The sequence below is a fragment of the Cetorhinus maximus genome, chromosome 6 (genome assembly GCF_964194155.1).
Source record: "Cetorhinus maximus chromosome 6, sCetMax3.hap1.1, whole genome shotgun sequence".
NCBI classification, from domain to species: domain Eukaryota; kingdom Metazoa; phylum Chordata; class Chondrichthyes; order Lamniformes; family Cetorhinidae; genus Cetorhinus; species Cetorhinus maximus.
Genome location: NC_135884.1, coordinates 93,785,629 through 93,798,223, shown reverse-complemented (window position 1 = coordinate 93,798,223; position 12,595 = coordinate 93,785,629). Strand labels below are relative to the sequence as shown.

Sequence of the window (12,595 nt, the reverse complement as noted above, 5' to 3'; positions counted from 1 at the left end):
TGAGATTAGGCAGCAAGTTATGGGAAATTTCCCAAGACCAGCTGCAGGGGAACATGCCCCCACCCCCAGGATGTCAATGTTCCTTCACCTCAATAGAGATCATGGTTTAAGTAGATTATTTGCCATCCTGCAGCAAGTATGATTTTCACTCTAGCCTTAGCTCAGTGGTAGTAGTCTTACTTCTGGGTCAGACATTTGTTGGTTCCAAGTTCCACTCCAGAAATTTGAGCACAAAATAGAGGCTGACACTTCAGTGCAGTACTGAGGGAGTGCTGCACTCAGTGTTGCTGTCTGTCAGTTGTGATGTTAAACCAAGGTCCCCTCTCTCCTTTCAGATGGATGTAAGAGATTCCATGGCATTATTCAAAAGGGAGCTGAGGAGTCCTTCCTGGTACCCCGGACAATGTTTAACCCTCAGCCAACATCATGAAAATAAAATCTGATTATCTGATTCTTTAGTTCATTGCTATTTGTTGGAGCATGCTGTGCAATAATTGGCTACCACATACAACAGGGTCTACAGTTCAAAAGTACTTCATTGGTTCTAAAGTGCTTTGAGATGTGAAGTCATGTAAAGCGCTATAAAAATGCAAGTCTGTCTTTCTTTCCAGATTTGCTGATCAATGCCTCCTTAACTGGCATGGTGTTTGCATTTTGACAACCTTAAAATTAAAGGCAATTCCAACTGACTTTTGTACAAGCACTCAGCTCACCAGCACTGTTTAAAATTACAGTCTGAATGAAAGTGCTGATGTGTGGAGTACAAGGAAGTGTATTGTAAAAGCAGCTGTTACTCTAGCTGGCTGGACCAAAACACTCAGTACAGGACTCCACTCCACCCTGCTTACTGACACTTTCATTTAGACCTTAAAACTGCATAGTTAACTGCCCAGTTGAAAAGTCCTTCGCTTTTAAGCGTCGTGGTTTAAAGTGTTAACGTCAGCAAGACAAAACTCACTGAGGCAGCAAAAAAAAAGTGTCCACCAACTGCCTGCAATTTTAGTCAGCTTTTCCATGTTAAGTCATGACGTGCAATTGGTCAGCATCTAATTCAATGGATTTGTCTCATCGCTCAAAACTCTTCCCCAATACCATGTAACTAATGTTGGCTGCTGTAAGAGTCAATAATTTGTTTTTGGACTAAATCACTAGAGCCCTTGCCAGCAGCAGACTGAAATCCATTACAAGTGTTACTGTGACCTTTACTGAATGCAGGTTGGGGTAGCCTGACTGCTTGGATAATGACTTCTTTATGGTAGTCCTGGAATTTTCAGGATAAATCAGGTCAATAAAAGTAATTTCATTACGTTTCAAAAGTAAAATATTGGCAGACAGAGTTTGGGCATTAAATGGCTGATGGTTCACAGCTCCTTTAATGAAGATAAAATTCTGACAGGAAACAGTCCCTTATTATAATAAGCTTCAGCCATTTATGACCCTGGAAATGTACCTTTAAATGTATTTCCCTTTCAATGGTTTGTTCCACTATGAATGTCATTCATTGAATCTCAGTCATGCACCTCATATTCTACAACTCATTGTTCACACTAAATATAGGGAACTGCCATCAGTAACATGGAGAGTAGACATGGGAACATAGGGCTTAGGAGCAGGAGTAGGCCATTTGGCCTTTTGAGCCTGTTATTAAAAGCTAGTTTTAATAAGGGGTTAATTTAGTTGCCATAATTTTCTAATTTACTTTGGAATATAAACTATAATCAATTCCTTACCTCTACAAGCTATTGTCCTATAATCAAAATAGCTGAAGCAGCAGTGATGCACCACAAGTGGAAAACACTGAGTCTGTGCTGGGAATGGGACACTTGACCACCCTTTGGCATCTTAAACTCAAAGGCCAGGTATAGTTACTTCGGTCTTAGAGTAAAGCACCCACTGCCTTGCTCCATCAGGCAGACCGTTCACATAGCTGAGTGTTAGCTCTAAAGCTCAATGGTGCTCACTAGACAATCAGGCTTTATTACATGCGTGTCCAGTGATCAGCCTCCTTAGCTTATATTACAATCTTTCAACTGAGTGAGGATAGTTTGAATTGTCAAACAAAGGCAGGAGTTTTATTCTTCTATCACAATGTGTGTTTAGGATTGGATTTGAGAAATGACATTTATGGTTTTTACTACACATAGTGACCCCAGAATCAGAGATAGAACCACCTCTGGAAACTCAACCACTTGTAAAGAAGGAACTACGTTTTATGAATGAATTATTTTGAAATGTGAAAGTAGCACATGCTGAATCAAGGAATCAACTGAAACACTGCACAAGTTAAAAACGTACAGAGCCATTGTAAGTTTTTTTTTTGAAAAAAGGTGCTCTCCCCTCCCCCGAAGGTGCTGGCTCTTGTCTGGGTGAATTTCTTTCAGGCCCCCAGTACCACCAGTTACATTTTTCCTATCACATCTGAAGCAATTTCACAATGAATTACTCTTCAAAATTATGTCTGTTACGTACGTAAATTAAGCAACTATCCTGCATCAACAGTGTCTCACAGCCATGAGATGAATGACTTTGTTTATAGGTGGTATGAGCTGAAAAGGGAAAGCCGGCAGGAGTAACATGAAAACTATCCGCATTTTTTTATATATTAAAAAGGTCCAATAAAACCTGTAGCATCCATCTGCACTATAAAACTGGTATAATTGTACTTGATTCTTGGACCTTGCTTTCCAAACATTTTCATATTCAACTAGTACACGAGACATTGTGTAAAATGCATGTGGTCCAGGGTGTGCGTTTTTTTTTAAAACAAGGGTAGAGAAATTAAGTGCATGCAAATACTAATTGGTGAACAGCTGTGAAGATTCAAAATATCAATGCACTGAAAAAGAAAATTTGTAACTAGATTCTTTTGGAAGCTTGTGGATAATATTGACTATCAAAACTCCAACACAGTAACTATGCCAAATCCATCTCTCTGGCTGCATGCTAAATATAATCTCCACTCTGATACTACCACAGTGCATATTATAATAGCGCTTTCTTCCAGCCACTTCCAATTCTCTCATGTGATAAAAAGGGCTGGGTATAGTACAAAGCTCAGTAGCAAGTTTAAACATTTGAAGTGTCAAACTAAACTATACGGTACAGTGAGTATAAATATGTTGAAATAGAGGATATTTCTTAAAAAATAAGCTTTTATTTTACCAAGTTTCTCTTCACATCCATCTTCATCCAAGGGAATGTGGATGAAGGTATCGAACTCGGAGAGAGACTGCAAGGTTCTTGAGCAAATTGATATAGGGAGCGCATTGGAGGTGTTGGCAAGCTTAAAAGTGGACAAATCTCCAGGTCTGGATGATTTGTGTCCCAAACTGCTGAGGGAGGCAAGGGAGGAGATCGCAGGGGCTCTGACCCAAATTTTTAATTCCTCTCTGGCCACGGGGGAGGTGTCAGAGGATTGGAGAACAGCTAATGTGGTTCCACTATTTAAGAAGGGCTGTAGAGAGAAGCCAGGGAACCACAGACCAGTGAGCCTCATGTCAGTGGTAGGGAAACTATTAGAGAAAATTCTGAAGGAGAGAATCTATCTCCACTTGGAGAGGCAAGGTTTGATCAAGGATAGTCAGCATGGCTTTGTCAGAGGGAGGTCATGCCTAACAAATTTGATTGAATTTTTTGAGGAGGTGACCAGGTGTGTAGATGAGGGTAGTGTAGTTGATGTAGTTTATATGGATTTTAGCAAAGCCTTTGACAAGGTCCCACATGAGAGACTTATAAAGAAGGCAAATGCACATGGGATACAAGGTAATTTGATGAGGTGGATTCAAAATTGGCTTAGTTGTAGGAGACAGAGGGTGATGACAGAAGGAGGCTTTAGTGACTGGAAGCCAGTGTCCAGTGGTGTACTACAGGGATCTGTGCTGGGTCCCCTATTATTCATCATTTATATAAATGACATAGATGACTATGTGGGTGGGAGGATTAGTAAGTTTGCGGATGACACAAAGATTGGCCGGGTGGTTAACAATGAGGTTGAGTGTCTTGGGCTACAGAAAGATATAGACAGGATGGTCAAATGGGCAGTCAATAGATAAGTGGCAGACTGACATTGGAGTAAAGAAGACAAATGGTACGTTGGCCTTCATAGCGAGAGGATTCGAGTACAGGAGCAGGGATGTCTTGCTGCAATTATACAGGGCCTTGGTGAGACCACACCTTGTATGCAGTTCAGGTCTCCTTATCTGAGGAAGGATGTTCTTGCTATAGAGGGAGTGCAGCAAAGGTTTACCAGACTGATTCCTGGGATGGCAGGACTAACATGAGGAGAGATTGAGTTGGTTAGGATTATATTCGCTGGAGTTAAGAAGAATGAAGGGAGATCTCATAGAAACCTATAAAATTCTAACAGGACTAGACAGGGTAGATGCAGGAAGGATGTTCCCAATGGTGGGGGAGTCCAGAACCAGGGGTTACAGTCTGAGGATATGGGGTAAACCATTTAGGACTGAGATGAGGGGAAATTTCTTCACCCAGAGAGTGGTGAGCCTGTGGAATTCGTTACCACAGAAAGTAGTTGAGGCCAAAATATTGTATGTTTTCAAAATGGAGTTAGATATAGCTCTTGGGGCGAAAGGGATCAAAGGATATGGGGAGAAAGTGGGAGCAGGCTATTGAGTTGGATGATCAGCCATGATCATAATGAATGGTGGAGCAGGTTCGAAGGGCCGAATGGCCTACTCCTGCTCCTATTTTCTATGTACCTCTATGAACAAACAAAGACAACTTTCAGGTCTGATTTGGAGGAAGACACTTCTGTCAATGCAGCCCTTCCTTGATATGCAACAGGCTGCCACAGCCCTGATCAGTCTCATCAAGATTTTGATTTTCTTTTCAATCTTTCTTGCAGCATTTTTTAAAAACATAAGTGGGACTCTTGCAATCTGTTTTTACATTTAAAAATAGCCCATGATAAGGGGGAGAATAATACAAACCACAAAAATGTGAAAAATACAGATGAAAATAGGAAATGTGTAAAACAGACATGTAGGGCTGGATTATCATCCTAGAGACGGGTAGTGGGAGTCAGGAGGCCTATTCGCCTCAAATAAAAAGTGCCAGCAAATGCAGCATTTCCGTTCTGGGAATGCCCCGTTTCCACCCCCGGAAACAGTTCCGAGGCAGCCACAGGGGCTGCCGGGTGCTGAGGTGGGCTGTTTAAAAGGCCTTCCTTTGTGCTCTGGGACTTTGTCCCAGTCGTAATAGTGATGCAAAACAAAAAACAGCCCTCTAGCCCTTACACCACCCTCCATGCCAACTCAACCCCCCACCCCCCATGGCCCTGCATAACCCCATGCCAATGTGCCCCTCCACCTACACCCCCTATTGGTACTCTCATACCCCCATGCCAAGCTATGCCCCTCATACTGTCCATGCCAATCTATGGCACTTCAATGCCCATTCATTCATTATGTACTCTGTACAGAAACAATGAACTCCATTGCATCGATAGGATGTGTGAAAAAGCTTTAAAAAGTGTCAACCATCCAGAACCTTTAAAGTATCAATAGTAGAAGCCTCATTATACATTCTTGGCTGAGAGCCCCGACATCCATTAGACTGATGAAACATCTGTGCCCCAGGAAAAACATTGCTTGAATGACAGCTCCTGCTCTGTGATCTGTCAGTTGCACAATGTTTACTTCCCCAAATAAAGAGGTTTCAAGTGCTCGCAGTTTCCACTATTGATATTTTAAAAGGGTCTGGCTGGCTGATCAACACTTTTATAGGGCTATAGTAAAAAGGGTTTAAGAAAATAGAAATGAATGAGTCACTGTTTTATTAAGCTTTTGCACACATCCTATTGTTACTATAGGGTTTACTGCATCTGTACAGAATGCGTAGTGGGTGAATAGGCATCGAGGTAGCATAGATTGGCATGGAGGGTATGAGCAGCAATGGGGTGGGTGGAAGGGCATAGCTTGGAATGGAGGGTGTGAGGGGCCATGGGGGTGGGTGGAACAGCAGGCTTGGCATGGAGGGCATGAGGGGCCAAGAGAGTTGGTGGGGGGCATAAGCTTGCATGGGGGGGACATGGGTAAAACCTTTTGAACTTGCCTTTCAAAAGGTTCCCTCATCCAGACTATGGCTCATGACATCTCTGAGGGGCAATGAAGCACGAGTCCTTTAAAAGCTGGCCTGAATCTATGATAATTGTGAGGGACTCGGAGATGCCTATTCCTGCCCACTATGGAGCTGGCCAGTGTCCAGGGTGCAGATGTGGGCTCATGACCTGCACTGGCTTGCATCCTTAACCTGGGGTCAGGAATCCAGAAATTGGTTCCCGGCCACCATTTTTACACCTCCATGGAGTCTCCTCGACTCCATAAAAATCCAGCCCATTGACAGGATGTAAAATTATCAGAAATATTTCAAAATAAAGAGATAGAGATAACAATGAGAGGAAGTGTGCAAGAGGCGTACAAAAGGAGAGATAGGAAGAGTGAAACACTAAGAATGAGAGATTACAAGACAGACAAAATCCCAATTTTCTTTTTTTAGAATTATTGTATATAAGCAATGTCAATGTCACACACAAAAGTGTCCAACTCTTCTGTTCTGTGCTCAAGTTATTTATTGTCCACTTTTTCTAACTAACATGTAATATTAGGAAAGTTACATTTATTTACTGTCTAATCCCACAGAAATGTTTCAAAGAACCTCTCACAATGCATTATTCTTACAGCATAGTGACTCATTATGAAAACAAACCAAGAACTACTCAAAATCCATAGAATCCAACATTTCCATTCTTAGAAAAATTATAAATTTCTCAGCCTCCTACATTCCACCTTGAGAACTGGCTTCTGATCAGCTGAAAACTGGCCAGTAATTCAACCAATGACATCCTCCAAGCATGAAAATTAACAGTTACATCACAGGCTTGACCCATTGCCACTGCAGCTGTACAAGTGGTTCGCCTCCTGACAACCCCAAAGCCTCTCCACCACCTACAAGGCATCAAGTCAGGAGTGATGGAATACTCTGCACTTGCACGGATGGGTGTAGCTCCAACATCATTCAGGAAGTTCAAAGCCATCCAATTGATCAGCAGCCCATCCATGAGGCTAAGATTCACCCTCTCCACCACCAGCACAATGTGGTTCAATGTATTGTCTGCAGGATGCACTGCAGCATTTCGACAGCACTCCCCAAACCCACAACTTCCACCACCTGGAAGGACCCAAGCAGCTGATGCATAAGATAACCATCACCTCCAAGTTCCTTCCAAGTTACACAGTATTCTGACAAGGACACGTATTGATCACTGTTCCTTCATTGTTGCCAAGTCAAAATCCTGGAACTCCCTACCAACAAAATTGGGAAAGAGAGAGAGGGGGAGTAAGAGAGAGTAAGAGAGAGAGAGAAAGAGAGAGAGAGAAAGAGAGAGAGAGGGAGAGAGAGAGAGAGGGGGAGTAAGAGAGAGAGAGAAAAAGAAAAAGAGAGATAAAAAGAGAGAGAGAGAGAGAGAGATAAAGAGAGAGAGAGAGACACACACACAAAGACAGACAAACAAAGAGGAGAGAGGGAGGGCAGGGAAACAAAGGACTGAATCAATGCCAGAATGAATGAAGAACTGAATCAGGGGTACCCCCACCACACAGACAGCAGCTAGTCTAGAAAGAGACTCATCATCATCTTCACAAGGGTGACTGGGAAGGACAGTAAATGCCAGCTTACCAGTGATGTCCATATCTCCTGATTTGTTTGAAAACAGATGCAAAGCCTGAACATCAGGGACTGTAAGATCAAGAGGGAAGTTGACCAGACTGCTAGAGCTTTGGATCTGTTTCAGTTCTTCTTCCCTTCTTCATTTGTGCAGTTTTTGATCCGCTTCAATCCGCTTTTCCTTTTTGAAGGAATCTATTGTCCGAGGCAGAGGAATGACTCTCATCGCTGTGTATCCAAGTATTTTCTTGGTCAAGATGGTTGCCAATGCTGACTCTAGTCAAAGAGAGGAGGGAGCCAAGTCAGCCTCATGGATGGGCTGCTGATCAATTGGATGGCTTTGAACTTCCTGAATGATGTTGGAGCTACACCCATCCGTGCAAGTGCAGAGTATTCCATCACTCCTGACTTGATGCCTTGTAGGTGGTGGAGAGGCTTTGGGGTTGTCAGGTGGTGAACCACTTGCCATAGAATGTACAGCTGCAGTGACCATGGGTCAAGCCTGTGATGTAACTGTTAATTTTCATGCTTGGAGAATGTCATTGGTTGAATTACTGGCCAGTTTTCAGCTGATCAGAAGCCAGTTCTCAAGGTGGAATGTAGGAGGCTGAGAAATTTATAGTTTTTCTAAGAATGGAAATGTTGGGTTCTATGGTCTGTGATGTGCATCAATATGTTGCTCTGGGGAAGAAGGGGTGGAGAGGCAGGGAGGGGATAAGAGTTGGGACCCAGGGGCCAGGACTAGAGCTGGGGCAGCTGAAATGGCAAACATGGAAGAGTGGGGAGTAGCCTGTGCTATCAATGCTAAGAACTGGGGTGGATGTGGGAGAGCGTGAAGCTACTCGAGGCTCAAAAAAATTTTACATTTGTGTAGCATCTGTCACATCCTCAGTACATCCCAAAGCACATCACAGCCATTTTAAGAACTTTTGAAGTCTAGTCACTATTGTAATGCAAGTAAATTGTTGGCAATTAAGGCATGGATGGAGAGAATCACCTTTGGTTTGCTGCATGTGTTCTTCAGGCCAGGCTTCAGAGTATTGGACCAGGCCCTGGTGCTGAGAGTAGACCAGGGCTAAAAGTTACCCATTTTATGATGAGGTGATTAGAAGTTGGAAAGAGTGAATGTTTGTGGGACGGTTTATATTTTTGTGACTTCCGGATTTAATGGTATGACAAGGGGTTTGTTTAAGGGAAGATGGTGAGCTGAGTCACAGGGCTTTTGGGGGAGTGATTATATTATGGTTCCTGGAATCTAGTTGATCCCGAATGACATGATTTCGGGAATTACTGGTTTCTTGCTCTTGGATCCACTTGACGCAAGGGGTAAATTGAAAGGAGAGTGGTTGGATTGAGATTTGATTTGTGACAAGCCACAAGAGCACGGGGGTTATTGCTAAGGGGCTGCTCAAACTACCCTGTGCGCTGGATCATTGATTCGTCAACCCCACTCGCACACTGCGTGACTGCCTGGGTCAAGCAACCAAACAAGACTTTATCCAATCGGCCAGACACCCTAAAGCCAAAGTGAATCGCGGATTTATCTCGCTTTTTCTCCATTTAAAAATGCTGACCAACTTGAGCGGGAGAAATAAAGGAATTCATCTTTTGAAAGGTTGCTGTAAACAGGGTTTCTTCAGGATTTAAAATTAGAAATCGGTCGATCTTTCAATATCCGACTTAAAATGGATCCTCTGTTTAAATAATCGAATTGTGATAACACACACCCATTGCCCATGTTTGGGATGTATCGCCTTTCCGGATTGACTTGTTCCTTTTGGGATTGGGGTCCCGGGTCTCTCCCACACACTAGCTCTTCTGAGCAAAAAGACTCTCTCTTTCCCGAGTCCATAAACTCTGGGATCTCAGGGACTCACCTCGCTCCAGCAGATCAGATCGTTGGTCTCGGGATCCTCTACCAAAGTCCACAGCTTGGTGAGGAAGGCGGGCACGTTACTGCTGTATCCATCCATGACCCAATACACAGACTGCAGCTCGTTGGGTTCATCACATCAACTCTCAGCTAGCTCCAAAACTGTCCCAATGCATCAGCATCTGACCCTGACCGCGGCACCAGCAGTACAACATCATCTGACACTGACCTCCAGGATAATACCATCTAACACTGATCCCAAATACAATGCCACCTGACACTGACCCATTACACACCACCTGACCCCAGTATGACAACAGCAAGCCATCACCCCTCTCCTGCACAGTCACTCGCCCAGAACAATGGCCCATGTACACGCTCCAGCACTGCAAAGACTTCACAGAACGATGAGTCCACAAAGAATTACAAGCAAATGCTGCGAATCAGCTTCACCCGACCAACTATGGGACCACAACAATAGAGTGAACAGAAGACCTCAAATACAGTGGTGTTGTTACCGTATTTCTTCTAACATAGACCAACACATGGAAACAAAAACTCGGCCCTCAAGCTCACATTTGGGGAAGCCACTTAAATGTCTTTTCCTTCTATCTTCATTTCACAGATAATCTGATCGCATCGAAACTCGTTTTACATTTAAAATATACCAGCAGGCCGTTCTGTTTTTAGGTATTTAATTCATGTGTTATTTAAACTAGCCAATGAGAGGGCCACATATTCACAAAGTGGAGCCCCAATGAGAGCAGGTAAAATGGGTTCTACTCCAAACATTCATTTCATACCAAACTCTTCACTAATGTACATAAATCTTTAAAGTCCAAAGTCAGCATTGAGCACAACAGATTACACCAATCCAGGCTGGATACAAGATAAAAATCCTCCTCCACTGCCCCAACAAATACTGCTAGATCAGCACCAGTTAGACTCAGAAAAGCTCCCGGATACAATAGTCCTAACATTCTATGGGGCTACCCCATGCTCTCTTGACAGACCTGCAAAAAACCTCAGAAATGATGCAAAAATCATCCCATCATTTCTCTGGGGCTTCTGCCACTCTCCCATACAGTTACAGACCAGAATTCAATTCAAACAGGAAAAGACTCAGCTGCTTCTTCCAGGGATGGGGAATGGAGCAATTGTAATTAGGCCAGTCACTCATGCCTTCTGATCCCACTCCCTTCCAACCATATCTCAATCTTTACTTGGCCTTTGCAGAAAGGGAGTCCTTTTTAAATATACATGATCCGAGCCCAACTCCAATATTAGTCCGAGACCTGAGCTTGGGAGCAGTGACAACTTCCCTGTCAAGCCTATCCTGATGGGAAAGGAATCGTGGACCAGAGGAGACCCAGATAAGTTTTAAAACTTCATGTTACCTTGTGGACCAAGTGCTGCTCCAAGCCTCATGAGGAAGCTTTGGGTCTCCTTTATCCTGGGCTCCCCTTTCCTCTGTACGTGGATAGAACTTCAGCCCAAACCCTGTCAAAATACCCTCACCCCCTACCTCTCCCCTCCCCACCCCAATCAAGGCCAGAATCACCATCACCACATGCAGCTAGAACCCTCCATCAACAGATTGTTGGGTCCCAGCTTCCTGCTGCTGAATTTCCACTCTCATTCACCAGCCAGGTCGCAGATCTGTCCAGGACTTCTCACTAACAAAGATGAGGCCTGGCCATTGAGATTACCTGGATCACCACACCCTGACTCAGTGGTTTGCTGCCACCTTAAGGCTTGCATGCACCCAACACCCCTACCCTTACCTTTAAAATAGGGGCCATGTTATGTGGTACAGTCTACAGAATTCACTGCAGAAACTCTCTAAGCATACTTCAACAGCACCCACTGACCTTTACCACCAAGTTCAGTAGCTGTAAGATAATGGTCACGATGCCTTAGGCCCAATTTTAATCCATTTACTTATACAGAGTTAAGTTCCCCTCCAAGTCACACACCATCCAGTCTTGGGAAAACATATCGCTGTTCCTTCATAGTCACTGCGTCAAAATCCTAGAATTGCCTACCAAACACCATCATGGAAACACCATCAGCACAGGGACTGTTTGAGTTCAAGGAGTAATCTCACCACTGCCTTGAGGGAAACTAGGGATGGGCAGTAAATTGCCAGAATTACCTACATCCAAGGAACACTTCCTGTTTAAAATCCAAGGATACAAATGATGATGGCAAAGCATTGGAATATACTCTTTGGTTTCAGATTGATGAGGATGCAAACCTTTCACTGAATCGAAGTAACATCTTCCATCTTGTCTGGATGTGTGCTGCACCAGAAGGAACATAAACAATATTTTGAATAGAGTTGGACTGAGCCAGAACATTATTTGTAGGATGGTTGACTGAACCCACATGAACTTTTATTGATAAAGCACATTTTTAAGGATGTTTTTAAAAAGACCACTCGGCCCATCACAATGCTAGAATTTTTAGTCTGACCCACCAATACTTTGAAGAAATGTGGAGTGGTCCTGAGCTGCTAAATGTCCCACTCATTCAATTCAATAGATCCCTCTTCCTGACATGCAGAAAATCAAATCTGGCCAATCTTGCGAATGATTAGCATAAGCATTACAAAATATGAAAAAGTGCTGAATCCTCATGGGGTTAACAGCTGTGTGGACAGGGCTGGCAGTGTGCCAGTGCGCACGACATTATTGCTCTGGATAGCCAGCTCAGCAAAGCAAATTCCTTCCTATCCAGTTTTCCGGCTTAAAAACTGGGATCCCCATCAATGAAGAACAGAAAATTACAAACTTCACAATTCATCTTAATAAAGCAGCCCCATTGTGGAGATTTGATGATGCCCAGCCGACACTACAACCGTGACTTGTGACACTGCACCAATGCAACAGAAAGTATAACTGTGGAGAGAAGCTTCTAAATGTACTTCCAAATATTTCGATTCTTATTTTCTTAAAACTAAGGTGAAGTATATTCATAGATAGGGGTATGTGGGGCATTTCACACACTTCAGCACATGTAAAGAAAAAGCCATCATCA

General features: G+C 43.4%; 1 protein-coding gene across 10 annotated transcripts in view; it reads right to left on the bottom strand.

The window, feature by feature from the left end:
* Positions 1-12,595, bottom strand: part of hsf4 (heat shock transcription factor 4) — a 96,363-nt gene that overhangs the window by 50,709 nt on the left and 33,059 nt on the right. For 2 of the 10 annotated variants that reach the window (XR_013576879.1, XM_078544094.1), the window contains exon 1: positions 9,561-9,880. The exons of the other annotated variants lie outside the window; for them this stretch is intronic. Coding sequence is in view for 1 of the 2 variants with exons in the window: in XM_078544094.1 (XP_078400220.1) it covers positions 9,561-9,656 (96 nt within the window). In the remaining variant the exon portion in view is untranslated. Of the gene's footprint in view, positions 1-9,560; positions 9,881-12,595 lie in introns of those variants that run through there. 10 annotated transcript variants of the gene reach the window in all.